Source organism: Haplochromis burtoni, unplaced genomic scaffold (assembly GCF_018398535.1).
Source record: "Haplochromis burtoni strain Fernald_Lab_line unplaced genomic scaffold, NCSU_Asbu1 Contig_171, whole genome shotgun sequence".
NCBI lineage: Eukaryota > Metazoa > Chordata > Actinopteri > Cichliformes > Cichlidae > Haplochromis > Haplochromis burtoni.
This window is the reverse complement of record NW_024582532.1, coordinates 418,942-445,548: the sequence shown is the minus strand read 5'-3', so window position 1 is coordinate 445,548 and position 26,607 is coordinate 418,942. Positions and strand designations below refer to the sequence as shown.

At 39.4% G+C, this 26,607-nt stretch overlaps 1 protein-coding gene across 3 annotated transcripts; it reads right to left on the bottom strand.

Moving 5' to 3' along the window:
• Positions 1 to 8,188: 8,188 nt before the first annotated feature.
• LOC102312054 (T-cell differentiation antigen CD6) lies at positions 8,189 to 24,375 on the bottom strand. Of its 3 annotated transcripts, XM_005940930.3 has the most exons (13): positions 24,223 to 24,375; positions 23,360 to 23,437; positions 21,275 to 21,556; positions 17,772 to 18,089; positions 16,974 to 17,285; positions 16,191 to 16,253; positions 15,903 to 16,046; positions 14,731 to 14,844; positions 14,431 to 14,553; positions 14,113 to 14,184; positions 13,024 to 13,197; positions 12,492 to 12,590; positions 8,192 to 12,408 (listed from the first exon to the last, which is right to left on the bottom strand). In XM_005940930.3, exons 1-13 carry the CDS (start codon positions 24,272 to 24,274, stop codon positions 12,371 to 12,373), a joined length of 1,869 nt encoding a protein of 622 aa, XP_005940992.1. In that variant the 5' UTR covers positions 24,275 to 24,375; the 3' UTR covers positions 8,192 to 12,370. The 3 variants fall into 3 exon arrangements, with proteins under 3 accessions (XP_005940991.1, XP_005940992.1, XP_005940993.1); XM_005940929.3 differs by having other exon boundaries at positions 8,189 to 12,408; positions 14,431 to 14,844; XM_005940931.3 differs by lacking the exon at positions 14,431 to 14,553.
• Positions 24,376 to 26,607: the final 2,232 nt, after the last annotated feature.

Below are 26,607 nucleotides of genomic sequence, written 5' to 3'. Positions count from 1 at the left end.
CACACACACACACACACACACACACACACACACACACACACACACATATTTGAAGCTTCTACTTGAAGCTGGTCCAGCTCACTCACCATCACCTACCATGCCATGCTATCAATCTTAGATTGAACAAAAGAAGAAAAATTAAGAATGAGCAGAAAGAAATACTTTACAACGCCTTCTGCTGGTTTTGATCACATATAACTACAAATTAAGTATTTTATGGTGAAAAAAATGCTTTGTAAGTGCAAACAAATTGGCAAATTGACAAATTCGTGACAGTGTCGGAAAGAAACAGGTATATTTTATCATTAACCTCCTTCCATATGCCTGCACTTAATCTACCTCCTCACACAAATCTTAGAAGTTCAAGTTCACCTAAAATTCATTTTTACTGTTATTTCATTTTCATCTATTATATTTTAGGCACTGCCATATGATTGGCTGATTTAATATTTACAATAAAAAGCAGAAACCCAGTGAGTGTAAATCCATAGACAGTAAATGAATAACTTGGCGTCCTCCTTGAGAAACAGTAAAAGCCACCATAATTAACATAATAAAACATTATCATAAGAGCAGCTAACGTTATTCAAGACAAAGAGTGAACTTTCTGAGTTCACACCTTAAAAGTGACATTTTTAAAAAAACAGAAATAAAGGAGACATTTTTCAAATTAAAATATTTCAGTCACTGTACAGTTAAAAATAAACGCTCTGCTTCCATCCACTTCCTTCTCTTCATTCTTCTCTTGTTTTTCCCTTCGTTGCAGCTGAGGTGAAACATTCATCCTCTGCATTAAGTCCTCTGAATGAAAGCTTTGTTGGCACCAAAGTCTGCAATTCACATTGACCCACATGATTTGTTGAGACCATCCCAAAATGGCTCTGTAATTAACGACCTGGCCAGGGGCAGACAAACAAATGACGATGCTGTGTAACCGTGACAACGGAGATGACTCATACCCACAGCGAGCCCTCACCTGGCCTGATGTGCTGGTTTTCCTCTGCATTCGTTTAGGAAACAGTGCCAGGAAGACACAGGTCTGTGAGCTCATAGTGTTTGGTTTTATACAGTCTGCATTGTAATGTCATTTCCTGTTGTGGTCACACACTCATCGTGGAAGTCACTGTTGTGGTCATTTTGGCCTTTTAATTATTTTTTAAGCTGTTGTTTTCCAGCTTGAGCAAACACCTTTATGAATTTGAAGGAAATATTCGAATTGTAATCTTGAGTTTTCATTTCAGCATTTTTCTCTAAATCCATTTTCAACTTTAAATTAAGATTAAAGTCATAACTTGAAATTATCTTAAAATTTCAACTATATACTCAAAACGATCAAAGATAATAAAAAACGTCCTTCAGGTATCTCTTTGTTTTCTTAATGTGTTGTATTAATTAATATGGGACCTCTTGATGGAGGTAGATGCGAAGCTTGAGAAAATTATTCAGGCTACACTGAAGTAAACAAACAGTGGTGTTAGGACTGCTGAGTACGATGCGGCTCAACTTTTAACTCTGAAATTTGCAAAAATGTTTTTGTTTTGCTGTTCTACACTAAGAATCAGTTTTAATGTGATGTTTTGCGAGTGTTTTGATATTATTAATATTTCATGCATCTCTAAAGTGTGCATCAAAGCAAGAGACAACAGACCTCCACATCCAAGCCAACAATTTCCTCGTGAAATAAACGAGGAATTAAGCCTCAAAGTTCAGCCGTCCTTATTCCAATCTTTGATGTTATTTCTTCAAAATAACATATATTTGTACAAGAATGTATTTTCAGTTTACATTCAAAGTTAGAAAATACTTGTATTACCACACCACATCCTCTGAGCAAGGGCATCACAGGGAGATGCCCCCACCTCCCCCCTGGCTCAAATCTGGCAGGTCTTAGAAAATAAACTGAAACCAAACCAGGTGTGCCTCCCAACTTTATTCGTGTTATCAGATGCAGCTGCTCCAAATGTCGATAAATGTGCCAGTTTCCAGCTCAAATTACCCAAATTAATGTAGCCAAATCTGGCAGCCAGTACAGGCTAGAAAAAAGCCCAGTCTTCCAAAAGTCACTGGACCCACGACTGGTTCAATTCAGCCTGCTTCCAAAGAATAAAGATTAAAAAAACAGAATGAAGGAGTGCAAAATAAGTAGAGGTGTACATGTGCAAGACTGATATCAAAAGATAACACAAAGAAAAGTCTAGAAAAACTTCCCCTTGCAGCGCAATACAAGAAAACAAAAACTGAGATCAGAGTATCACGATTACCAAAACTCACCTGCCAGGACACTTGATCCTCTCACAACACACAAATATTCAGATTAGTCTATCCAGGACTCTCCAGTCAGTGCTAATGTTATGAAGCACAGCAGGTTGGTACATTTACAGCACAAGGCTGCTGCAAAAGTACAAACACGTATTACTTCTCAGCTGAGCAACAATCTGAAGTTCAAACAGCTGCTTTACGTCCACTTGATCTGACATTTTCCTGATCCAGCCGTAACGCTGGAGGGATTTTGACTTTAGCCATGATTTCATCCTGTAACAAATGACATCAGCTCATTGTTTCTGAGCAATGGATCAAACTGCTTTTTTAAAACTTTTTACTCACCTTGTTAATTAGCAAGTGGTGATGTGAAGTACAACCTGCAAAGCCTCAGTGAGAGCCCAGCCTAAACTCTGCATTTGGAGAGCAGAGTTGCAATTCTTGTTTGGTGTGTTTTTAACCTTTCTGGGAGCCACACGGGGGAATCCTTTTAATCGTGAACGGCTATTAATCTTTGTCAACATCCAGGACAAACTCTTTGCAAAGTTTCCGAAAATTGTAACCATGTCAATGTTTTCTTTCTCTCTGAAACGCAGTGATCGGCGAGTCCTTTATTAATGCATTTCTATGTTTACCAATCACATCAAAAACACTACAATCAGCCTATAAAGTATTTACCAGGTGTTTGTTTTGAATTCAGCTTCTAAAATCCCCTAAAAAACTACAAAGGACATGACCTCAGTGTCCTCTGAGAGTACTTCAAGTGTGCTTAATGTTTCTGTTTTCTCTCATTATTCTCTAATTTTATCCATCTGTGAACTTTCTGAGAACGTTTTGTTTCGTAATGCATCCCAAATTAATACGGGGACGTTTTGATTGACAGGAATAATAAATAGAGGAATCACTTCTGGCGAAAGCGCGTACAGTATGCCATCTTAGGACGTGGCACAGTGCACAGGTCCCACACACGTTGTTTGTATCTGCAGGGTTTTGTTTCCATTCCTCCCTTGGACTGAAAACTCTTCCGCTGGGAACAGCACACTGCAATCAGGCCCTGTTTATGGCAGCCAGTCTGCCATTCACTGAAGACCAAAGATTGATGACGCCTGTCCTGACTGACTGGTAATCAGAGCACGAGTTTCACTGTCTGACATGCACCGCACGCTCATAAAACTCGGTCCATCTGGATGGAGACAAACATGGAAATGTGTCCATAAATTCTCTGTTGCTTGAGAAATTTGATGTTTGACAAATAAAGAGGAGAGGAATCAGTCTGATGAAGCTGGCCGGGTTCCTCCCAGCCAGCTGTAAACTACTGCGCCTCCTCATTTTCTTTAGTCACGTTGCCCTTTTGACCCACTGACCAGACTACTTACATTAACTAGACACAATGTATTCCCCAATGAATGCAACGTTAACCGTCACAGGCTCCCACTGACACTCAAGCGGAAGTATTTTTACAGCCTCTAAGCTCCACTGAACAAGTTTAAAGCAGCTTAATTGCAGCGTTGACCTGACTGGCAGCTATACGAATGTGTTTTGTGGGGAAGAGGCTGCCGCGAGGTGCTGGGAAGAAAAAAGGGTTAATGAGTGAAACGCTGCACCGCCAGGCCGGCTTTCAAGTTGGGATTCATTTCTGGATACAGACCCATAAATATGTCTCATGAGAAGGATACGGTGGCTGCGAGGCGCAAAGTCCATCATCTGAAGCACAAAGAGAAAACAAAAAACAATAAAAGTGTCTTGGGTTTTTAAACATTAAGTCCAATTTCAGGTCTTAGTTACAGGTTTCAAAATAGCAATTTCCCATCCTGGGTGCACCACGATGTAAGAAAGTTTGCAGAAAATAAACACAGTGGCCTAGTGAGTAAATTGAGTCAAAGCAAACATCTATGGTGCTCTCCAATCAAGAATGATCAACCAAAAGCATTACAACCTGTCATAACCTCTTTAAAAAGTCATGTGGTGCCTTTATGGTGGAAATCCACACAAATCGCCAGAAAGCAGCGAAGCAGCCAGTCCAAATAATAATTAGTTCACTGACGTTTCCCTGTCTTTAATTAAGAACGAAATTGAACGATTTAGCTGTTCAAAAACAGGATTTTCCATGGTTTATTGTGGTTGGACTCCCAGCTGTCCCAGAGGGATTTCAATGCCTTATTAAGTCATTTTTTTCACTCAAATGAAATATTTTAACTTACTCTAATTTTTCCTCTATTCGTGCCACCCAGCACATCGATTCTCCTCATTGCATAGACTTTGAATTTGAGTGTTTGCGTTTGAACACGCCATTAAAGTGCAAAATATATAATCAATCAGGGGGCAATAATAATCATAATTATCTGTAACACACCAAACCTACCTTTTTTTTCCTAAATAATCTTTTTTTTTTCCTTTCTCTCATGAGGGTTAGATCTCAAAGAGATGAATATGTTGTGATATCTTTGTGAGATGAAGTCTTTGAGTGTATTTTCCACATCTGCAAGTCTGTTGAGGTCTTCTGGGGTCTGAGTGGCATAAATTTCATCATGACACAGTGAGCATGAGGGTCCATGTGAAAGTCCGCAGGCCTGCCTGTTTTATGTGATTGCGTGGCTTTGTCCACTACACTTGCGCCCCAGGCGGCGGTCTTCAAAGAGATATAAGAGGAATGACTAATCGGCTGCCATGTCTCTAGATGTCCGTGTTCGTGTCCGCTGCAGAGTCTAATCAAGGCTTTAAAGATTTGCACGATTATTAAACAGCATCAGTTTCACTGCAGATGTTGTGGGTCTGCTTCCATGTAAAATCAGTTTCATCACAGCTTTCCTAGCAAACACGCATGGGCGGGTCCACAGTGGGTAGCTGCAGGTGAACTGTGGGGCTGTATAGGCAAGGCAAACCCACAAGGGCCCTAAGTGGGTGTGCTCACAAAGGGCCACAGCAGTAATTCCCTTAGAGTACCCCGTATGTTCCCAAACATCCACTAAAAGGGCCATTTTAATTAAACTATCTTAAGTAAAGACGCGATTTACTACATAGTAACTGTGTACCTCCACACAAGCGTATCTACATCCATATGTGTCCAGACTTGACCTTTGACCTTCTGGATATAAAACTTTGTCGTTTTTTTTATGCCATTGGGTGTTTCTGTAAAATCCTGTCATAATTACCTCATTGATTATTGAGTTATGGACAAAATATGAGTCATGAGGTCACAGTGACTCTCACCTTTGTCCATGAAAATGTATCCACACGTTGTATTTGTTCTTTGAGACGTTCCTGAGCTGGTTGCTGAGTAGTTTGCATTTTGAGAATCAAAATAAAATAGTTTGTTATGATGAAGTGACAGTTTCAGAAAATGGAATTCAGGACTTCAGCTGTTCTGTTTTAAAAACATTAGCTGACCAGTTTCATTAGCTTATTGCTGATGTCTGACGACGCTGTTGGGTACTTTACAGGATTTGTTTAGTTTTATATTAACAATTTAGTTCAATTTAATTTTAACAACACATTATATTAAGGTAAAGGTATCAAAGAAAAAAAAACAATGTTCAGACGATCCCCTATGAGCAACACTTGGTGACAGTGGAGAGAAAGAGCTCCTTTTTAACAGGAAGAAACCTCCAACAGTGCCAGATTCATGGAGCAGCAGTTTTATTCTGCTGTACTGGTTTTGTATTATTATTAGTAGTAGTAGTAGTAGTAGTAGAAGTATTATTAGTAGTATTATCACTGTTCTCTCACACCAAGAAGGTCCTGAGTTTGAATCCTGCTTAGGGTCTTTCTTTGTGTTCTCCTCATATCTGTGTGGATCCTCTCCGGTTACTTTGACGCTTCCTCCCTTACTCCAATGACATGCATGGGGTGAGGTTAATTGATTATTGTGAATAGACTGTGTGAATCTGAGTGATTTTCTGTCTCTCTCCAGGATGTAGCTTTCCTCATGCCTTATGAGCCCCATGTGACCCTAAACTGGGTAAGTGGAAGGAGATGATGGATTTATTATTATTATGAAAAGAGGTGAGTGGGGAAGAAATGCTCATTGCATCATGGGAAGTCCGCCAGCAGCCTGAACCCATTCCAGCATAACTACAGGACAGTTCAGGACCACCTGACCTAGTCCTAACTATGTGCTTCACCAAAAAGGAGACTTTTAAGTCTAATCTTAAAACCAGAGAGGATGTTTGTCTCCTGACCCCAAACTGGGTGCTGGTTCCACAGGAGAGGCGCACAATAGCCTAAGGTTCTTCCCATTTTACTTTTAGAAAATTTAGGAACCATAAGTATGCCTGCAATGTGAGAGCAAAGAGCTCTGTAAAGGTAATATGGTACTGTGAGGTCTTTAAGTTATGATGGGCCCTGAAAACTTCATGACTTTGTATGTGTGAAGGATTTCTGAGTTCTCTTGCATGTGAAATATAATTATGACAAACATCTGGTTACTCGTGTGCCATTGTTTGCCACTCATCAACAAAAATACATAAAATCTTTTTAATAAACCCCAGTTATGAAGGTTTTTTTCCAGTTTGAAATGCACTCTCTTGCACCACAGGGCCACCACAGACACACGCAGTCTGATTCTCACATTTGTCCTTCAACAAAGTCATAAATTCAACAAGTTTTTTTATTTAAACTTTTAATAGACCCTCAGTCACAAACAAACTTTACACAACCGAAGCAGGACACTCAGATGTTTGCCTGGTACAGTGGTAACAGGAAATGAGGTAATGAGGGCCTCTCTCTGAGAGTGCACACCATGGAGAGCGATGCACTGACCCGTGGCAACCCAGACAGCTCCACTGAACTTTAAAGGTGAATTGGATCAGGGCTCCTGCTCAGCTTCTCAGCCAAAAACCTCCTGATGAGGGCTTAGCGGCGGCAGTGAAAGCAACCTAATGAGTGACGAGTAATCAACACTATTACCCGGCCTCTCCAGCGCACCCAAGCTTCAGCCCAGCAGGCTGTAATGCCGTTTACTAAAGGCTTCATTCGCTGTGAGGGGCACTAATCAAGAGAGGGGAATATTGGTGAATTTAATGGCTTAAGTATAATTCTCTCCCATTGCTCGGCCAAAGGAAAAACAGGCTTTGATTAATGAGCTGAAGTGGATTTTTAGCCCAGGTCTCTAACCATCTGGGGCTCTATCTAAACGAATGACCTCACTGCATTTCACTGGCTGCAGTCCATCCTGCAACATATCCCTGGCAAACAAAGAGCAGTGCCAACACAAAGGCCAAGGCAAGAACAAAATCCACAAGGTCACAGTGAAGTAAGACACTGCCTGACGTGTTAGAGTTCGTGTTTTTATTATTGTTCCAGTGGAACATGAAATGGTGCCGAGGAATGTTCCAGAGATTGAAAATAGTGACCCTTCAGTTATTCGTGAATGCGTTGCTTTTAGAGTCCAGGGAGAAAACAAAAATACAAGCTGCTCCGTCTCACTGTTTATATTGTGTCTGTGGCTGGACATTGTCATTTTTGTACTGGTATCTATTTTTTTCACCCAGTGTTGAGGTCATATTTCTTGACTTTTTTAGGGTGTTGGGTTAGTGTTATGAAGTTTGAGAAAGCTGTGACGGCTAAAGCAGAACAGCTGAGATTTAAGAGGTAAACTCTACTGTTATATATACATGCTGTGACATGAACCGTGGATCCTTGCTGTTTATTGGTAATGCTTGCAGGCAAAAACAAAAGGGGCCACCACTGGTCCACAGGCCAACCTTGATAACCCGTCAGCTGGATGCTCCACTTTATTCATCAGCTTTTCATTAAATTAGTTTCAGAAGTTTTTCCTGAAAACAGCTGTCTGCTAAAATTAAAGCTCATAAGACTGACCACCGTTAAATATAACATATGAAGTTAAGAGAAGATGAGCTCTATAGAGTTAGAGGTACTGCCCATTTGATATGAAATTATTCAAAATCTAAGGTTTGGGTGAGCGGCGGGGTAAGGTTGTACTGCTTTCTTGGTTGTTTGGGCGGCTAGCTTATTCCTTACACGCCCCACACTGTCAAACAGACAATGATTTCTTCAAGTGCTCCTGAGCCCATGTTGTGATTTCCATGACAGAATCGTCACTGGTTTTTAATGCAGTGCCATTTGACAGCTCGTACACGGACATTCAACCTTCTACCTGAAAATTTCTCCAGATTCCCTGAATCTTTTGACATTATACACTGTAAATGACGAGGAATTCAAAGACTTCAGAATTTGTTTGTTGAGGAACATTATTCTAGAATTGTTGACATGGTTACCCACTCCTGTTACTGACCTCCTGCTGATTAACCCAGCTGAAAATTGTCTCTCCAGCTGTTTGTTTTTAGTGTCACTAACTTTTCCAGCTTCGAGAAGTGTCGGTACCATCAAATTCAAAATAAGCGATTAAAAAAAACACTAATAATAATATGTAGTAAACCACATGTAGTTTACTCATACTGCTTCTGAAAATCATGTTTCATCCTTTCAGATGACCTCCCATGACTGAGCTGACACATGGAGACAGAGCTCCCCTGGGTTCAAAGTGTTAATGGCTTGAGTGCCAATTTAAGGGGTCAACATGACTTTGAGGGGCCTCAAAGGAGAAAAATCCATCATGTAGAAAAACTTCTGGCTGGTGCAAATAGACTCTTTACTTGATGTTGGTGGTTTGTCGTTATCATTTTTGTGGTTTATAGTCTTTAAAGTGGTAGTGAAGAAAAACAGCTGTTTTTGTTCAAACTGGGAAAGTTTAGTCCCGTAGTCTCGTTCTCCACTGCTGTGCCAGAACATAACATACCTCAACACACTGAAGGGAGGTAAAATGTTACCAGGGGCTACCGCTGGCCCGCAGGCCCCACTTTGAGAACCCTGGCTGTCCTGTAAACAAAGGACATCACTGCAAGACTTTAGCAGCTTCACTAACAGGCTTCTGAGTTCGCTGTGATGATACTGAAAGTTACATTTAGCCACTTTCTACCAGAGTACTTACCTGTGACACATACAGCTGCATAATTTGTGTGTGAGGTATTTACTTACATATTTTATGCTACAGAATGTATGACTAAAGCTATTTTTAAGTACAGTACTTATTTGAAGCATCTAACCAAAAACTCATTTAAAAACATTAAACTAACTGAAACTGGAAGTACAAAGTGCTAATTTCTGGGTCTTAGGATTCACTCCTTTAGCACTCTATGACTGAAAGCCACGGCTAATCTGAAAAACTACTTTAATAAATATTAATAGGATTGCTAATAGCTTTAAGTGTCATTTCCCCATTTAAAAGCCCCTAAAATCTCCTGAGCCAGGCTTTTTTTATTCTTCTAATCTTCATATAAAATTTTCCTGGAGGACAACAAACATTCAAAACCACCTCAAACACAAGCTGCAGCGGTAATTTCATGCATGCTCTCGATATCGTTTGCAGCCAGGTACTGTCTCAGGTCGTCTGCAGGCCTGCAGCACCAACCAGAGTTCAAAAGTTTAAACTCGGGCAGGATCTGCAGTCGGGACACTTTAAGCAACTTAGAGACGTATGGAGCCGTAATCCTTTGTGTGTAACTGATTTAATGAACAAAGTAAAAACAGAGGGTTGATCTTGTAATCCCTGCAAATGCTACAAGCTACTTGAAATACTAGTGAACTACTTTTCTTTCCCTTGATGTTAATCAGGACTGTAAATCCTCAGATTTTCAGATTCTGGCTTATCAATCTTTCAGAGCTGAATAAAACAAAAGCAAAGCGCTTAAGGAGGATCTGTGATATATCAGGCTGCATAGTTTTACATGGAATCCGTGTTGAGTGGTGTGTGGGTTGGTGTGTGCGCTCAATTCTCTGGCATGTGAAACAGATTGAGTTTCATAAGGAGATCTGGTCGTTAATTCGCCTGCTTATCTCCACGCGAGGCTCTGGACTAAATTTGAGTGCAATATATGATTCTTCCAGACACTTTTTATCTTTGCCGACTTCTCCGTCCACCTCCTCCTTTTCTCCTCATCATCCCTCCTTCCCACACCCTAATACACACACGCACACACACACAAGCTCGCCCTCCTCCTATTTGCCAAATACCTTCCAGTTGAAAAACACCCCATTTCTGCTGTTATCAGTCGAATGCATCACACCTCCCACTTCTCACGTTAGCCGATCCATGTTTATCCCTGTATTCAACACCGTCACCCCCCTATTAAAACTTTACTGTGCTGTGAGGCAGTTTGTCATATTAACGTTCTTCAAAACAAGACATAACTTTGATTCAGGGCATCACAGGAAGCGTTGATGCTCTGCAGCTGCAGCAGCTATAATCAACCACAACCCCCAAAAAACAAGCCTTCCAGGTCTGGTTTCAAATCACGCTGATAGTTTACGTTGGCCCCATCAGGAGCCAGAGTTCCCCCTATCTCCCTCAAAGAGCACCAATAGATGTTTGTCAGGTTTTTGTCACAAAGAGCAGCAGCCTGGACGTTTTTGATTTAGAAAACATTTTATACTTTAATACGTTTTTTAAGTAATTTACAGGACAAGACATTAATTAAACAAGTTACTTACAAGCCTGTAGTGCCACCTTGTGGTTGATCTTAATATTGAATACACTGTTTACATAGAAGATGAGTGGCAAACAATAGCACGTGAGTAGCCAAAAGTATGTGGACAGACAAAAGCTTGTGACCCTTTAATGTACGAAATTGTTCTGCAGCTTTGTGGGAGTTCAGTTAAGCTTTTTCCTGTTTCAGAGTGATTCATGTTTTCAGTTAGATGTGGAATAGCTTATCTAGCTGTAACCCCTAACCCTCACACACCGGGATAAACAGAATTAGTGCCACATAAATATTATTTCCTTGCTTTATGGCCCAGCTTTAGTGGCTAACCTACTGAGATTGCTTTGGTTGAAACAAGCTGCCATACTTCTTCTGATTGGCTGCCTCCAGCAAACAGAAGCGTCAAACTGCTGGACCTGTTCGCCTGAATTGACCATATCAGTAATATCCATTGTCACTGACATTGTGCAGATCCAAGAAGAGGAAAAACTGAAAATAAGCATTTTGTTCTAAAGGCTCACTTGTGCATAGAGTATTTAACTATATTTAATATCCTCCTTGTATCAGTGTATATAGCACAAAATAAGGAAACCCATGATAGGTCCACATTAAGGTCTGTGGTCTAAGGAGCTTGGAAAGAAAAGCGTCTGGACTTCTTTAAGTTGCTTGAAGACGTTTCACCTCTCATCCGAGAAGCTTCTTCAAGTCCAGACGCTTTTCTTTCCAAGCTCCTTAGACTACGATGAACTGAATGACTGAGAACCTTCACAGACATTAAGGTTTGTGGTTTTTTACAAGCGTATTATTTAGGTAATGTTTGGATGTCCACATATTTTTGGCTATGTTGTGCTCATAACAGTTGTTGAAATTATGCTGGTGCTCAGAAGATTTTCGTGTCTACATCCAAAGAAATAAATGCGCCAAACATGTATTAACTTAATACATTGTAATATTACAAATCTTTTAATAAACAACACAAAACAGACACAGACAGGTGACAATTTCAAAGAAAACCCAGAGTAAAGTGTCTCAGTGTGGTGTTGTGCTGCTGTAGGAGGGCTTTATTTTTATTTTATTTTTTATCTAATATGGCTTTTTAATTATTTTAAAGGCAATGTCTAACATGTCAAACCATCATCTGCCATAGGAGTTCAACAGGGATGAGATCATGCTCATAGGTCACAGGGAGAGACCATTACAACTGGTATGGATATGGTTAACTGTAGGATAAGTGTGCCGTGGCATTTCGGTGTAAGAGCAAAAAAGGATTTAAATACTGGCAGCAAAACCCCCCCAACAGCATTAGAGAAGTTTGGGTTTCCTTTTTTAATTTGTCATCTGTTTCTATATTACAGTTCCTTCTGCTACATTCACAGAACACATGTTCATTTTGTGCCTTCCAGACTTCCAGCCTTTGCTTTGCATTTGTGTACAAAAATAAAACTTGCTTTAAAAAGCTAATCAATCACATTGAACATCCCAGCATTGATCGCTGTAAGCGTCTTACATTTTCTTGATCTTACAGGATGTCTTTCCTTTACGAAAACGACTTCTTCTTCTCACACTTTCCCACACCCTCGGTTTGCTGTGCAGTCATCCTCAGACACAAAGTTTCAGTCGGGGCTCACAGGCGAGTAGAGTTCGTCATCATCTGATCATCAAACATTCAGAGAGATTAGTAAATGTTTTACATTTTATTCCTCCACAGCTGCACGTCTGTTTATTGAGATTTACCTGAATTCTGCATGTTTGAGGTTTGTCCAGAGTGAAGAGGACCATATGAGAATTTTGAAGCATCAGAAGGACCAACAAACGACTCCAATGGTAGAGGATCTGAAACGGCAAAAGCTTTTCAGTTTTAATTGAATAAAAAAGTATTTCAGACAGTCTGAGATGGACTTACATCTTTTATTTATTTACCCTCGACAAACTGAAACGTGACTATCAGCCTTTCTTCTTCTTTCTTGAATTTTATATCACACAACAATATTTTTTTTATTTTTTTTAAAGCTAGAATAATCCCAGGACTTTTTTTATTTTTATAACATGTAAACTACAACACTTTCCCTAAGTATCTCAAAAACTGAATTAAAAAAAAAACATGGAGTCTATCTGGAAGACGGAAAGACCAAAGTTTAGAAAATAAGCTGACCTACAGGCATGACCACGTTCATCCTCATCCAGCACCCAACAAGGAAACAAACAAGCATATTCCACAATATTTATTTGGCAGAAAAAAGGACTGAGGGGAGTGAAGCGAACTCACCAGGCGTCACATTGACGTAATCTTTTGGCAAGTTTTCATAGCATTCCCCGGAGGAGGTGCTGGACGACTCAAATGAGTCCACTGAGATCTTTGACACTCTGGCGTACTGAGGATATGTCGAGGCACCGTTACAGCTTGGAAAGGCTCCTGTCATTGTATTTGAGGGCTGCGGACCTTAAAAATAAAACACAAAATGGAGAAATTAGAAGTAGCACAGCTGGGACACAAACAAGAACTGTCTGTACGTGTGATTTCTTATTGGAGGGTTTTCTAAGGGACACATAAAAAAAGATGTCCTGCATTTACATCCATTTAGAAACAAGATATTTAATTTAGTCCTAACAGAGTTATATGTGGATGACCTCGTTCTGTTATGATTTGCTCACTTTAAACTGTGAAATAATAACCTCCTCTGAAATTAGGTCAAATATCTTGCGCAACTTATGACAGAACAAATGATGGTGATGACATTTATAGATAATGCACGCTGATCTATGCACAAGCAAACATCCTGTTACGCATGACTGTACAGTTTGCATCTTTAGGGTACACTGTTCATCCGCTGTATACGGCACACTGGATGAACTACAGAAGAGCAGAAACTTCACGTAACTTTTAATGACCCTACAAGGTTATCACTGAAGAAACCAGGTTGTCTCAGGGTAAATGTGATGTTTGTAACCTCTAATGTCAATACAGGTCAATTTTTAGAAAGAAATCTTGTGTATAGATTTCTTTGGATAATTGCATCGTTGTGGACCTTTAAGTTTTCAGGACACTTGTATAACTGTCATGTGGGAATCTGATTTGTGGGAATGTGTATTTTATCTTTTTATTTTGTTTCTTGTGTTTTATGTGATTTGATTTTTTATAGACCATGAGTCTGAAATAAAGATTTATCATGATGATGATTATTTTGTACCTATTGTTTGTTCTTTATGTTTTCTGTCTTGTTTTTGGTTAAAAGTGAAAGTCAGTGTTCCTCTTCCATTTACAGATTGTTGTCACAGCAGTAGTTTCTAATGGGAATGATGCATTTTGCTTGAGTTTTGCAAAGTGTTACAACTTTGCAAACGAACTGTGACTCACCTTCTTCACAAAGGCTCTCAAGACCTGAAGGCCTCATCAAAGGATTAACGTCTGTTCTGTATCGCTGAGAATCTGGATTTTAAAAAAAGTGACACGATGCACACAATGCAATATTTTACAGAGCATCCTGCAAACATTCAGTGCAAAACAGCATGATCTGCTCACACACACACACACACACACACACACACACACACACAAACATGCAGATAGACAGAGCAGCTTCAACCGCAAAATGCAGAAACAGTGTGAGACAAAGAAGCAACGGCTGAGAAACGACACATAAATGCAGAGGAAAAATAAAAGAACGTGGCTCACTCCGAAAGGTGGATAAACTGACAGACGGGTCAATGCTTGGGTCATACTGCTCATAGTCTGTATCTACTGACGTGCTGTCAGCACTACTAAGCTGGGTCCAAAGAAGCCTGGGATTGGAGGGGACTTTTTGAGACAAACACACAAAATAGATTAAACGATTTGATGAGATGAAATCTGCAACTTCCTCACTACCGTGCATGTCTATTAAATAGATAAATCGATAGATAGATATGCCTGCGGGGTTAAAGAAAGAAAAAAGCTGTGTTAGTGTTCGACATGTTGAATTGTTCGACCACTGACCATCAGTCTCCGCCGGGTTGGCGGTGACTTTGATGAGATTAACAGCCTCGTGATAGTTGTTGCTTTGACCAGATGGAGCTCGTGGGCTGCTGCGCGTCTGCTGGAGTAAGAAAGCTGTGCACATGTAAAACAAGACGTGGGTCATTAGCGTATGACATTTAGAGGCCCCGCAGCGCAACTTAATAAAACAGATTAAATAGTTCAAACTTTAATGTATTGAAATATTTAGATTTTCTTTAACATTTTGCTGTATAATGTCAGAGTACTAATTTCTGTATTCTGCACTTTTATAACGCAGCATCTTAAAATTATAAAAATTTCAGATTCCAGGAAGCCCATGAATGTTTCTTATCTTAAGGCCTTACTTTTTGAGCGATTTACAGTGAGTGTATGGCTTTAAAGTGCCTTGAATTTGCAGTAGAAAATGGTTAGAAATGTTGATAATGAAATCCAAAATAATATATGCTACCTTCTTAGTGTTCTACTAATGTCATCTCCTCATGTTAGGAAGAAGCTGGGTAAAACGTATTTTTAAATGTGTGCTTTCTTCATCCTACTAACTTCAGAATAATTTCTTTCAAAGTCAAGGTAAGCCTGCAGCTCTTTCACAATCTAGTACACTAAATTAATTTGTACCTCTTTTAGGAATTTGACCTCTCCCATTACTTCCTAAATGTTGTGGACAAGCTGGGTGTCATGAAAATATTCTAGATGTTGTTGTTTTTTTGAACGTATCTTATTATGGGGGTTTAATTTTAAATTAAGGTTATTTTTTGGCGGTAAAATGCGTCATCTTCTATCTGTTTATATCCACCTGTTTCCTGTCTGTACTAAAACAGATTCTAACTAAAAAAAACATTACACTGTTAGAATAAATAGGAGCTGGGCAGCATGTTTCACCCTTATTGATTTCATAAAGTGAAATATAAAATGTTAAACATCTACCTAGGAAAATAAAAACATTTCTATAAAGTAATATGATTCGTTTGGGAAAATAAGCATATTTTTAAAAACTGATGGAAGAGATTTTTAATGAAAACTGTCAAAATAAACTGAATGTTAGTATTTCCATCATTACAGACAATATAACCTAAAATAATCACTAAAATTACTTAAAATAAAAAAAAGGACAATAAAATATAATCTATTTATCTAATAAAATCTGAACAAACCGTGTTTTCTCCTGTAATGGCAGCAGAGCACCGTGTTTGTGATGACAATCACGAGGAGCAGGATGGACAGAGAGATGGTGGAGAGAAGCGGCAGAGACGCAAAAGGCAAATCTGCAGCAGCAACAGCGGCTGTGGTTCCATTGGCTGGATGCACAGAGAAGAAACAAATACTTCACTTTCTGATTATGGATCAAGACTAACTGCGACGTTTAAGAAACTGGTACTGAGAATAATACTTCAAAGAGTAATTTAAGTACTTTTTCATAAAATAAAACTGTAAATATTTACCAGTTGTCCATTGAGGTGTTACAGTTGGATTAACCGTGGTAGCGTTAGGAAACCCCAGAGAACCTGCAGAACAAAAATAGAATCTGTTCAACAAAACGGAGAAATCTGAGGACGACGTGATCACCTGGTTTCACCTGGATGTGAATTTTATTTATGCTACGACTACATTTTATGTGATTCCGTAACTATTGAACAGAAACTCCTCAGAGGACGACTCACTCCAATCAACAACTGTTAAATGAATAAATAAATGTGTAGGCACACGAATAAAGGCATTTCAAACACGTAATTATAAGTCACAGACAGAAATACGTTGGTTAATTACAATAAAATTTCAATTCAATTTTATTTATATAGCACCAAATCATAGCAACTGTCAGGTCAAAGCGCATTATATTGTTTGATAAAGACCCAACAGAGAAAATTCTGACAACCACCCCTGAAGTTTCTTTCCCGACAGTGGGAAGGAAACTTCTGACAGAACCAGGCTCAAAAGGCGGCAGCCATCTGCTGCAACCAGGTGGGGTGGGGAAATGTATTTTTAAAAAATTTGAGTGTCTTAACAAAATTCCACCTTAAAATGTATTAAACATTTAATCCAGATGTTTGTTTTTATCCTGAATATCTGATCCCTTTAATATGTGCAAAGAAGCCCTTTTCAAAGAGTTGCTAATGAATAAATAAATTAATAAAATTCGCACTCATTGATTCCTCCTGTTTTGTTTGAGTGTTGTTTGTTTAACAAGTATATAACAAATAAAAACACCAAACTGTGTCCCTTACCTTCACAAATGACACCAGAAGCTTTTGAGTCTTTACACAGGAACCGATGATTTATGTATTCCTTGCACTCCCACAGACTCTTATTCTGATCGCATTTATAGTAAAACAGCGTGCCGTTGTTGTGGGTGAGAGGAGGATTAAACTGGGTGTACTTTTCCACCTTATCACCACAGCCCAGCATGGAGCACACAATGGAAGCCATCTTCTCATTCCAGCAGTTATTACACACGATCCACCAGCTGCCGTTACGATGCACCTCCAGTTTACCAGAGCAGCGGTCCATACCTCCAGTCAGTCTGAGGCCTCGCATTTCTGCAGAGACACAGATGTCACAAGAAGAAAACTACTGGAGCAAAATGGCATAAAACATCCCCCAAAAAATAATGCAAGTAAATCAGCTGGTGATAAACCAGCGCTAAGGATAATGACTTTGATTTTTTTTTTTTTACATATGACATACATAATTAACCTCATTCTCAAAAATGCATGAACAGAGATGTTTCTCCTGAGTTATGTTTGTTTGCTACACATCACTCATTCAATATTTCTGTATTTTTGCTGATCATTTTTTTAGTAGTGAAGATCACATTTCATGGAAACATAAATTTGAAGTTTAGTTATATGTAACTTTTAGAAGAAACAACGAAAATCTTTAAGATGTTTTTTTAACCAGTGCAGAAAGCAAGTTAAGCTCCAAGAATAAATGTTCACATTCAGAGTTGTTTTGTTAATAACATTCAATTTTCAGAGTACATTTTCTGATTTCTGCATGTATAAATAAACTTTTTTGAACTAGACCTGAACACACGACACCAGCGTCCTCTTTGTGTCCACAGTCTTGATCCTCCTCCCGTGTAGCCGGGCAGCTCCACAGGTTCTCCTCGTTGCCCGTACAGTTCAGATCGTCCAGGTAGATGGGTCCTTTCCCCGGGGGAAATAAGCCGGCCTGGCCCGTCACATTGAGGGCGTAACCGCAGCCGAGCTGGGCGCACACCACATGAGCATCATTCAGGTCCCAGTGGTCGTCACACACGGTGCCCCACTGCTCATTTTTCCATACTTCCACTCGCCCACCACAGCGGTGTGTCCCTCCTGCCAGTCGCACAAGCTGGTGTGCTGAGGATGACACCCTGTCATTATTATTGTGCTCTCATCATTAATACTCGTGCAAATAATTAACCTAACAGCACAGTCTGGTGATCAAGATGTAAATCTTGTGACCTGATAGTGTTAACTGAAATTATTACAGTCAGATCTGACAGTCACCAATCAAATACTTAGAATCTCTTCCACTATGAATTCTCATTGCTTAAAAATCACAGCTCTTTATGATTTTTTTGTTTCTTAAATCCTTACATCTAAAGGTTAGTGCTCAGTTATTTCTGCCTGAGGCTAATTCAGAGTCACTGTCAGGGAAACACCCAAGGTTGCATATTTTTGCTTCTTTAAATTTGGATAATAAACAAGCAGGCAATCACTTAACCAATTAACATGAGGTTAATTAGTTAAACCCACTGAGTGACTGTGGGTCAGGAACAGCGGTATGATAAGGATCAATTTCTGTCCTTTTGATTCAGTTATAGACAGTCTAAGGGACTGAAAGACATCCTGGAAGTGTGTTAAACCTGCATTATTTTTAACATCCAGCAGGGGGCATATCTCCGGGTTGCCTTCCTCTGTGACCTCAGTTAACCCTTTTCAGATTGCTTTACAGGCTCAATGACTTGTTTTGTGTTGGAGTCATTTTTTAACTTATAATTAGAAGGGAGGAATAACCAGGGTGTAGAGATTTCACAGTGAGGTCGCTCATCACATTCAGTCTGAAAACATGATACTTGAGGCTTCATAGCAGGATTTCACTAAGCAACGGGTCACTTCATGTTTGCTAAAACCATTTTTTATTTTTTTGTTTTTCAATAAAACGCCTTGCTGTTCCAAGTTAGATGGAGACTGAGAGTTAAAATATATTTCTAGATCTCAGCTATATGTTATAAATTATCAAAGTAAAATATTGTAGTTGCTCAGTTCCAAAAACTCTACATGTAAAGGTTTACTACTTTGGTAGAGCCACTGTGATCTGTAATATTAACACATAATGAATCCCTACCAGCTTCCACACCTCAAACATGATTAACCAGTGTTTGCTTAAAGACGATGACGGACGGAGCAGATAAAAACTTAGGCCTGCTGCTGCATATTGGGAAAGGTTTCAGTGAGAATTAGTGATGGCTTCCCGACCCCGGTGCAGACAGGAGGAGGTGAGAATAAACCAGCGCATAGGGCAGGAAGTCATTTATAGACAGGAAAGGGCATGTATGACATGCGGTCACACTCCTCAAATTCAGATAAACACAACAATAGTCCTCAGTTATTTTTAAGATATCTCAGACTGTTCATCGCCTGTTTTTGAATTGATGGTCCATAAACATAAAATGTGTTTGTGTGTGTGTGTGTGTGTGTGTGTGTGTTTGTGTGTGTGTGTGTGTGTGTGTGTGTGTGTGTGTGTGTGTGTGTGTTTGTGTGTGTGTGTGTGTGTTATATTAAAATACATGACAAGTCCCTTTCTTTTAAAAAAAATATTGATAAAAAATTGATAAAATATTCCTTCCATTTTTAGGTTTTGAGGTTTTCCTGTTTATGTGTTTAGGTTAAATGAAGAGCATTTCATACGTTCCGAGGAGTTTCGTTCTATGTCGGTTTTGGAAATTTGGCGTGTGAGAAAAAAACCTTCTGGTTTCAAACCTCGTCTAATCTTTGTTTTTCTTCAGGTGCTCTAGTTTCCTCCCACAGATCTGTAAGGGTACAATGGCAGGTTACTGCCCCAGGGACAGGTCATGGTGCCCCCAGAAATCATGAATGTAAATATTTTTCCGAGAATGACAGTTTTGTTCGTCGGTAGTGTTCAACATCAAAGTCAGAGTTATGACAAAGAAGTTCAGTTCTTTCTAAACGCTCAGATTTATATCTGACATGATGCTCAGAATTCTTGATGTTATCTCAAAAACAACCAAACAGATATCTCACAGCAGCAAGAGCAAATTCCTCAACAAATGCCAAAAGTCCTGTTTGTCTGAAATATTTAACAGCAAAATATCTTTAATCCTCCTACTGCAAATCCAGCCTTGCAGTAACACAGTACACTTCTATGCAATTCCAGTTAGCAAGCTTCTTGCTATGTAGACCGCATTGTCTACATAGCAATATTTGTTGCTAATAATAATAATAACTGTGTCTCAGTGTTTGTATTAGTTAGTATTTATTCAGTGGCATAACAAGATAATATTTCAGTAAGTAGAAGAAAAGTAGAAGAAATGACTGGAGAGCTCCGTTTGTCTCCTCATGCTCAGAAGAAACATGTGCCTCCACGTGAAATCAACCCAAAAAAAAATCCAGTTTTCTTCTTATAGTTACTGTGATAGTCTAATATACACAGTTGTGGTCAGACTCTCACATGCATCCATCATGAATATGAATTTTATGGTAATTTGAGTCTTTTAATGATTATTTTGAACTGTTCTTTATGACTTTAAAAAACAAGTTTGAGTTTATTTTGGATTTTCTTTAATCCACACAAAAACTGCAGATTCCAAGATCATCAGTTCAAACAATTGTAGGTCTGTTCAAGTTATTTGTTTATGTCACCGTTTTGCCACGATCTGGAAGAAGAACCAAACTCTTACCCTCAGAGGCTAATTAGTTCAGGTTCAGGATTAAATTTGTAGATAATCCTAAACACACAACTGGTTTTTTAAATAGATTAAGCAGGCTAACACGAGGCTTCTCCAGCAGCCTTGCAAAAGCCCTGACCTCAACCCTTTTAAAAATTATGGACTATGTTTGAAAGTATGCCCAGAAAACCAACCAATTTAAATTAACTCTGCCATTTCTGCCGAGAAGAGTGGTCAAATATCCAGCCACAGTTATACCAGAGGCTTGCTAATGGCTACAAAGGCACCTATTTGAGGTGTCCATGGTAACAAACATCTGACCTCAACTGTATCTAGTTTCCTTGATATTTAGTTACATAAGTTTTAGTCTGAACACTCCGTTCGCTGTCAGATGAAACGAAAGTCCAGATGGTGTGTGAAATCTGTGTGACTATGTTAGCATCCTGATTGGCTACATCCATCTTGAATGCAGAACTATTTAATATTCGCTGATTGATGCTTTACAACTGTGAAGGTTGAGTCAATGAAGACTGAACCGGAAATTTCATGTAAACTAATACAGCGTCTATATATATTACCATTTATATAACTGATTAGATTTTTCTGATTGCTGACATTAAAGAAAAGTCTTACCACAAACCACTTCATGGATCACACTGCAGGAACTTCCAACACTCAGTGAACAGTTCTCCAAACGTCCGTGTTGGTATGAACAGTTTTGAAAGCAGGTGATGTTCCCTGGTGAGCTGGTTTTATTAATAGAAAGGACGCTGCCGCATTTAAGATCCTGACAGATCTGTTCAGACAACCCATTCACAGAGTCATTTGTGAGCGCCATTATGTCACTGCTCCTGTTCCTAGGCAACCGGAGTGTCCACTTGCATTTTCTCCCAAGAGAGTAGACGTAAGGGTCATCTGAGGACACACAGAAATAAGAATTAGAGCAGTTTTTTTGTAATTTCATTAAAACAACCATGATAGCACACTGCAAAAAAACACATTTTTTCTTCAGGTTGTCTGTGTCTGACAATTATTTAATTTGAGTTAACACAGATGAAAAGGGACAAAGATCTCAGATCTCCACATCTGAAACAAGCTGTTTTAGCTTCAAGCCAAGTTCTTCTTATTGGCTCTACCATCAGTAATAAAATGTTGGAACAGGGAGTGAGAGAGGCTGATGTATCTAAGTGATCATATTAAGACTATTTGTTCTCTCTGACATCACATAGAAGACCTGGCCTTGTCTCGCATGTAAACCTGCTGACCTCATTATTCAAAACCCTGTTTAATATGACTATCCACCATTAACAGCATACATATAACAGAAAATAGCAAGAGGGACAACAGGTCCAATTCAGTCTACAGTACATTTAACCTGCCACAGAATCTGTTTAAAAAATAAATAAATAAAACAACATTACTTCAGTTTATGGCAAAGTATGAGACCAAAGGAAAAGACCTTCTAAAATATCAAAACAAAAACTCTATATTAGTTATTTTTCCACATTTTTTGGCTTTGCTGTTTTTAGTGCTCTTTGTCCTAGCTAAAGTGACCATGATATAACATGTTACTTATAACATCACAACAGACACATCTAACCACTCACTAATCGAGTGGTTACTTGAGCAAGAACTGAGGTTTTTTCTGGGACACGTTGGTGTGGTTGACACATGAACGCGATCATTTCGACAACATTAAAAGCCACTAAACTGAATCTCGCACCTCTTTAAAACTAACATCTGGCTTTTACTTTTTGTCTTTTTGAAATGTGACATCTCGTATGGTCTTCATCTAAATGTGTCCTTTCTGACAAACATTTTTAACAACCTTCACAATATCTGATCGACTTTGCCAGTTTTACACTATGACTTTACAGAGAATGCTTCCACTGGGGCTATTTTTCTTTAGCTGTCAATTTTTTTAATTGTAGATTTAAGTGCCACATTTCCCTTGAGAAAAGAACTCAAGCGTGTTCCTCCTTTTATCTCTGCGCAGGATTGTGGTTGTGCATACGTCTTTGCAATCTTTACACGTTGGCGCCGCACACCAACTATCAAAGTGCTGAGATTAACCTCACAACCTTTAGCTATGCTAACATGCTGTATTTCTGGCCACCAGAGACCCTTGTTTCAAGATGCACCCTGGTGCATCTTGGAAGTCCCTGGCCACACATTTCCTGTGTGTATGTGTTCTGTCTACAGTACAAGCAATACGAAAATCCCTTAAAAATAGTCCTGTTTATATATTTTACCATTTTACTTTTAACATGGTTTATATGTTTATTAATTTTGAATCCCTATTTTTTCATCAGACATTCCAGTATTTTTTAGCACCATTACAGCTTCTACTTTTGTTTTGAATCCTTGTGAATGTAAATTGTATGCACTAAAGTATTTTTGGGGCAAAAATGTGTTTTTCAGGATGCAGCTGAACTAAAAGCCACACACAGACACAAAACAGCAAGAAACTGTGCTTGCAAGGCAAAGCCGAGTTAGCGTGGGAGTGTGTGTTCTCAGCTCACTGTTTGATTTGCACCTGCAAAATTCACTGAGATGGGTTTTTACAAGCAGGTCACCCCCACTTCCTGTGCTGATGAAACGTTTATACTGCCTCTGAGTAGAGTGCTTATCCTGATTCTGGACAAAAAATTCTGGTATAACGGTGTTTTTGTACAAAAGTGAACTATGCGGAAAACAGAAAGGGAAGATCCCACTTACTGCTGATTTTTGTGTTATTTCCCTTTCCACTCACACGGATATCAGACGGGTCGTTTTCAGTGGTTGCATTTTTCAAAGCTGAAATCAAGAAAGGAAAAAAACTCTTTAGGAATCAGAAACAGAGTGAGCATCTAGTTGGAAAGCTAATCAAACTATGCTTTTAAACCACATGTACTGCAAAGAGTAACAGCTAAACGATGTGTCACCGTTTTCTGAGCAATTATACTGAAGTGTTTGATAAGAAACTACAACTAATCTCTCCTCCACATTTTTCACTTACTTTTCTAAGAGACTTCAGTTCTGATTTCCATTTAATGTTTCCTGCCCAAGCACCTAAATTGAAGGTTTAAAATAGCGTGGCGTGCTCGTTGCACTAAAGTACATGTGGAAAGTTTAAATAAAGGCTAAATAATACGGTACAAAAATTGGAAATATGTACAAAAAACGAAAATATACATGAAATATCGAGATTTGCTTTTCATCTTCATACCGATCATGTTATTTTCAGTCTATTTTTCCAAGGAAAGGTTCTCTACAAAGACAAATTTAGGATCTGACATGTTCTGACATAAATAAGCTAAAGTATTTATCAATAAACTGTCAAGTTAACAACAGTTTTATAACAACAGCAACAAAATAGCAAACAGGGTCTATATCGTTTTACTTTACCAACAGCACTGACTTCATGTCTTTTACGTAACATTTGAGATAACAGTCTGTATGTACATGAGACCAGTTAATATATATTTTAAATAACACAAGGGATAGATAATAGTATCATTTCATTTTACGCTGATTTCACAAAAGTTCTACTCTGTTTGTGAGAACAAAGCATTAAATAAATAAAAAACTGTAAACAGTACCTTGACAAAAAAAGTTCACGTGGATGATTAAGATGAATTTCAGCAGCTTCATTCTGTTGAGAGAGAGAGAGAGAAATACCTTCTACACTGTACAGCTCAAAGTCGAACCCCGGAGCTACTCAGACGTCTAGCTCAAATAGAGTAAGTCTGTCAATGTGGTTTCCTCTGTTGATCCCGTGGTGGTACCCTGCAAAACTTCCTAGTTGCTGCTTCACAGAGGGAAGTGAAGCCTTTGTGGTACTTCAGCTTTTGTACAAACAGCTGTACAAACTTTTGTCAGATTATATATATATGTATATATATGTATATCTAATATTTATTTTTAAAATATTTTTATTGTTATTTTACATTTTTAATTGTTTAAATAGATGGATGGACTCTAATTGTTTTTTTTTTCTTTTTTATTGTAGGTATTGAGGAAATTCGTGGGTTCGTTTCCTATAATAACGGTAATTAATTTAACAGTTTGATGCAGAGATCGCAGTTCTGTGCGTTTTATAAGGCTTAAGAGCAGGAAGAGAGCTGGACCTTTCTGTGTTAAACATGTAAACATGTCAGTGATTTCTTAGTAATAAGTCTATGATGTATGAATTCGCTCTCGACAGAAAATAAATACATTTATATTTGCATGTTTCTGCAGTTAAGTTTAGTTTTATATGTTGGATGAAAACAACATAATTCAGTTCAATGTAGTACGGTTGGTGTAATGGTGTGGTGGATTGTTTTTCATGGCAGACTTGGACCCCAAATGATGTGTTTAACACAGCCTACCCAAATCTCTGTGAAATGTTTCCAGCACCTTGTAAAATCGAAGTCTTGAAAACTTAAGGCGAACAAATAAACTCTACCTAATGAATAGAATAGAATAGAATAGAATAGAATAGAATAGAATTCAACTTTATTGTCATTGCACATGCACAGGTACAGGGCAACGAAATGCAGCCTCCCGTAAGTGCATGTGATACTTTCTAGCAGTGTTGTTTTTTTTGTTTTGTTTTGGGGGTTTTTTTTTGCCTGTCCCATTTGGTTCTTTAGCCGTCAGAATTGTTGTCTGAAGACCAACAAGGATACCCAGTGGATTTACTTTGCCAAATGTATCATCATGGCCTTGCCGTATTGGCGAATTTGATCCTTTGTTGTTATTATTTATTTTATTATATTTTCAGTTGTTACAGACGGGACAGACATGACTGAGGGATAGGAAAGGGAGAAAGAAAGATGAAGGAAAAGAAAAACAGAAGGGAAGAGGGACAGTGAGAAAGGGCACTTAAAAAGAGAAAGAAGAGAAAAAAAGAAAAAAAATCTCCTGGATCACCTGTTGAGAGAAAAAGAAGAGAAAACAAGCAACAAAACAAACAGAGCAACATACTAAACACAACACCATCACATTAATCTAGCTAAGTGTAAACAGCAGTAAATACGAAATGTTGAATGTTGTTGTGTAGCAAGCAGGACCGACAGCGCACATTGTGCTTGGAAATAGCAGCCAATAAAGGTATAGTTTATGTCTATGAACAGTGGACACCCATGTGCACACCTGTGTGGATCAGCGCGCTTGTATTCAAAAGGTTTCCCCAAGTAATGGTGTGCTAGAGGATGTAGAGAGCCATAGCCCTGTCCCCCAAGGCATGAAGCAGGCATGGAGGAGATCCAGGCTCCAGACATCCAGAGGCCCCAGAGTGCGAGAGCCCAAGGAGGACCACCGGAGGGGCATCCGTGCCACCCTCCTGGGAAGAGCTGAGGAGAGCCCCAGATGAGGGGTCACCCAGTAGCCACGGAGCAGAAGCCAGAGGGGGCTGCAGTGGCGTCAGCTGTGCCAGAGTGAACCAAGGCGCAGGCCGGAGGCCCGAGGGCCCCCTTTGCCCCGGAAGAGGCCTGACCGAGCAACAGGCACCAGGCCCCGCCAAGTAGTCACCGGGAGTGAGCTGGTACATACCTGAGCAACCAGCCCCAGACACCAAGAACCACCAACGCACTGACCCCTAAGGGCATCAGTTACCGGCAGGGAGTGTGGTGAGGGGAGATAGGCCTTTGGAGGGCCTGGGAGTACCCAGAGAGGTGGAGTGTAAGATCCGACCTGACATATAAACACAAACATGCATTCCCACCCTCATGCACACATATACAAATACTCAGCACTCACCCAACGTAGGGATAGACATACACTGTACACACAATCACACTCCCCAAACAAACTCTATACCCCAGGTCCAGGTTCCCTCGCCCCTGGAGGGAGAAGCGGCACCTAGACCCAGGAGATGTTACCCTTTCCCCCGGCGTGGAGGCAAGCGGTCGTCCAAGGCTCCGCAGCAGCAGCAAGGAGGCCCCGCATCCCAGATCCCAATCAGACGGCCAACACCGCTATTGTTGAATGTATTAATGTAA

Coding starts and splice junctions, on each gene's coding strand:
- LOC102312054 (XM_005940929.3), bottom strand. CDS start 24,274: ATGAAGCTGCTGAAATTCATCTTAATCATCCACGTGAACTTTTTTTGT. Junction 17,286..17,771: donor CGCTGGTGTCGTGTGTTCAG/GTCTAGTTCAAA, acceptor GTGTCTCTGCAG/AAATGCGAGGCCTCAGACTG. Junction 13,198..14,112: donor TGAGAGCCTTTGTGAAGAAG/GTGAGTCACAGT, acceptor TTTATTTTTAAG/GTCCGCAGCCCTCAAATACA.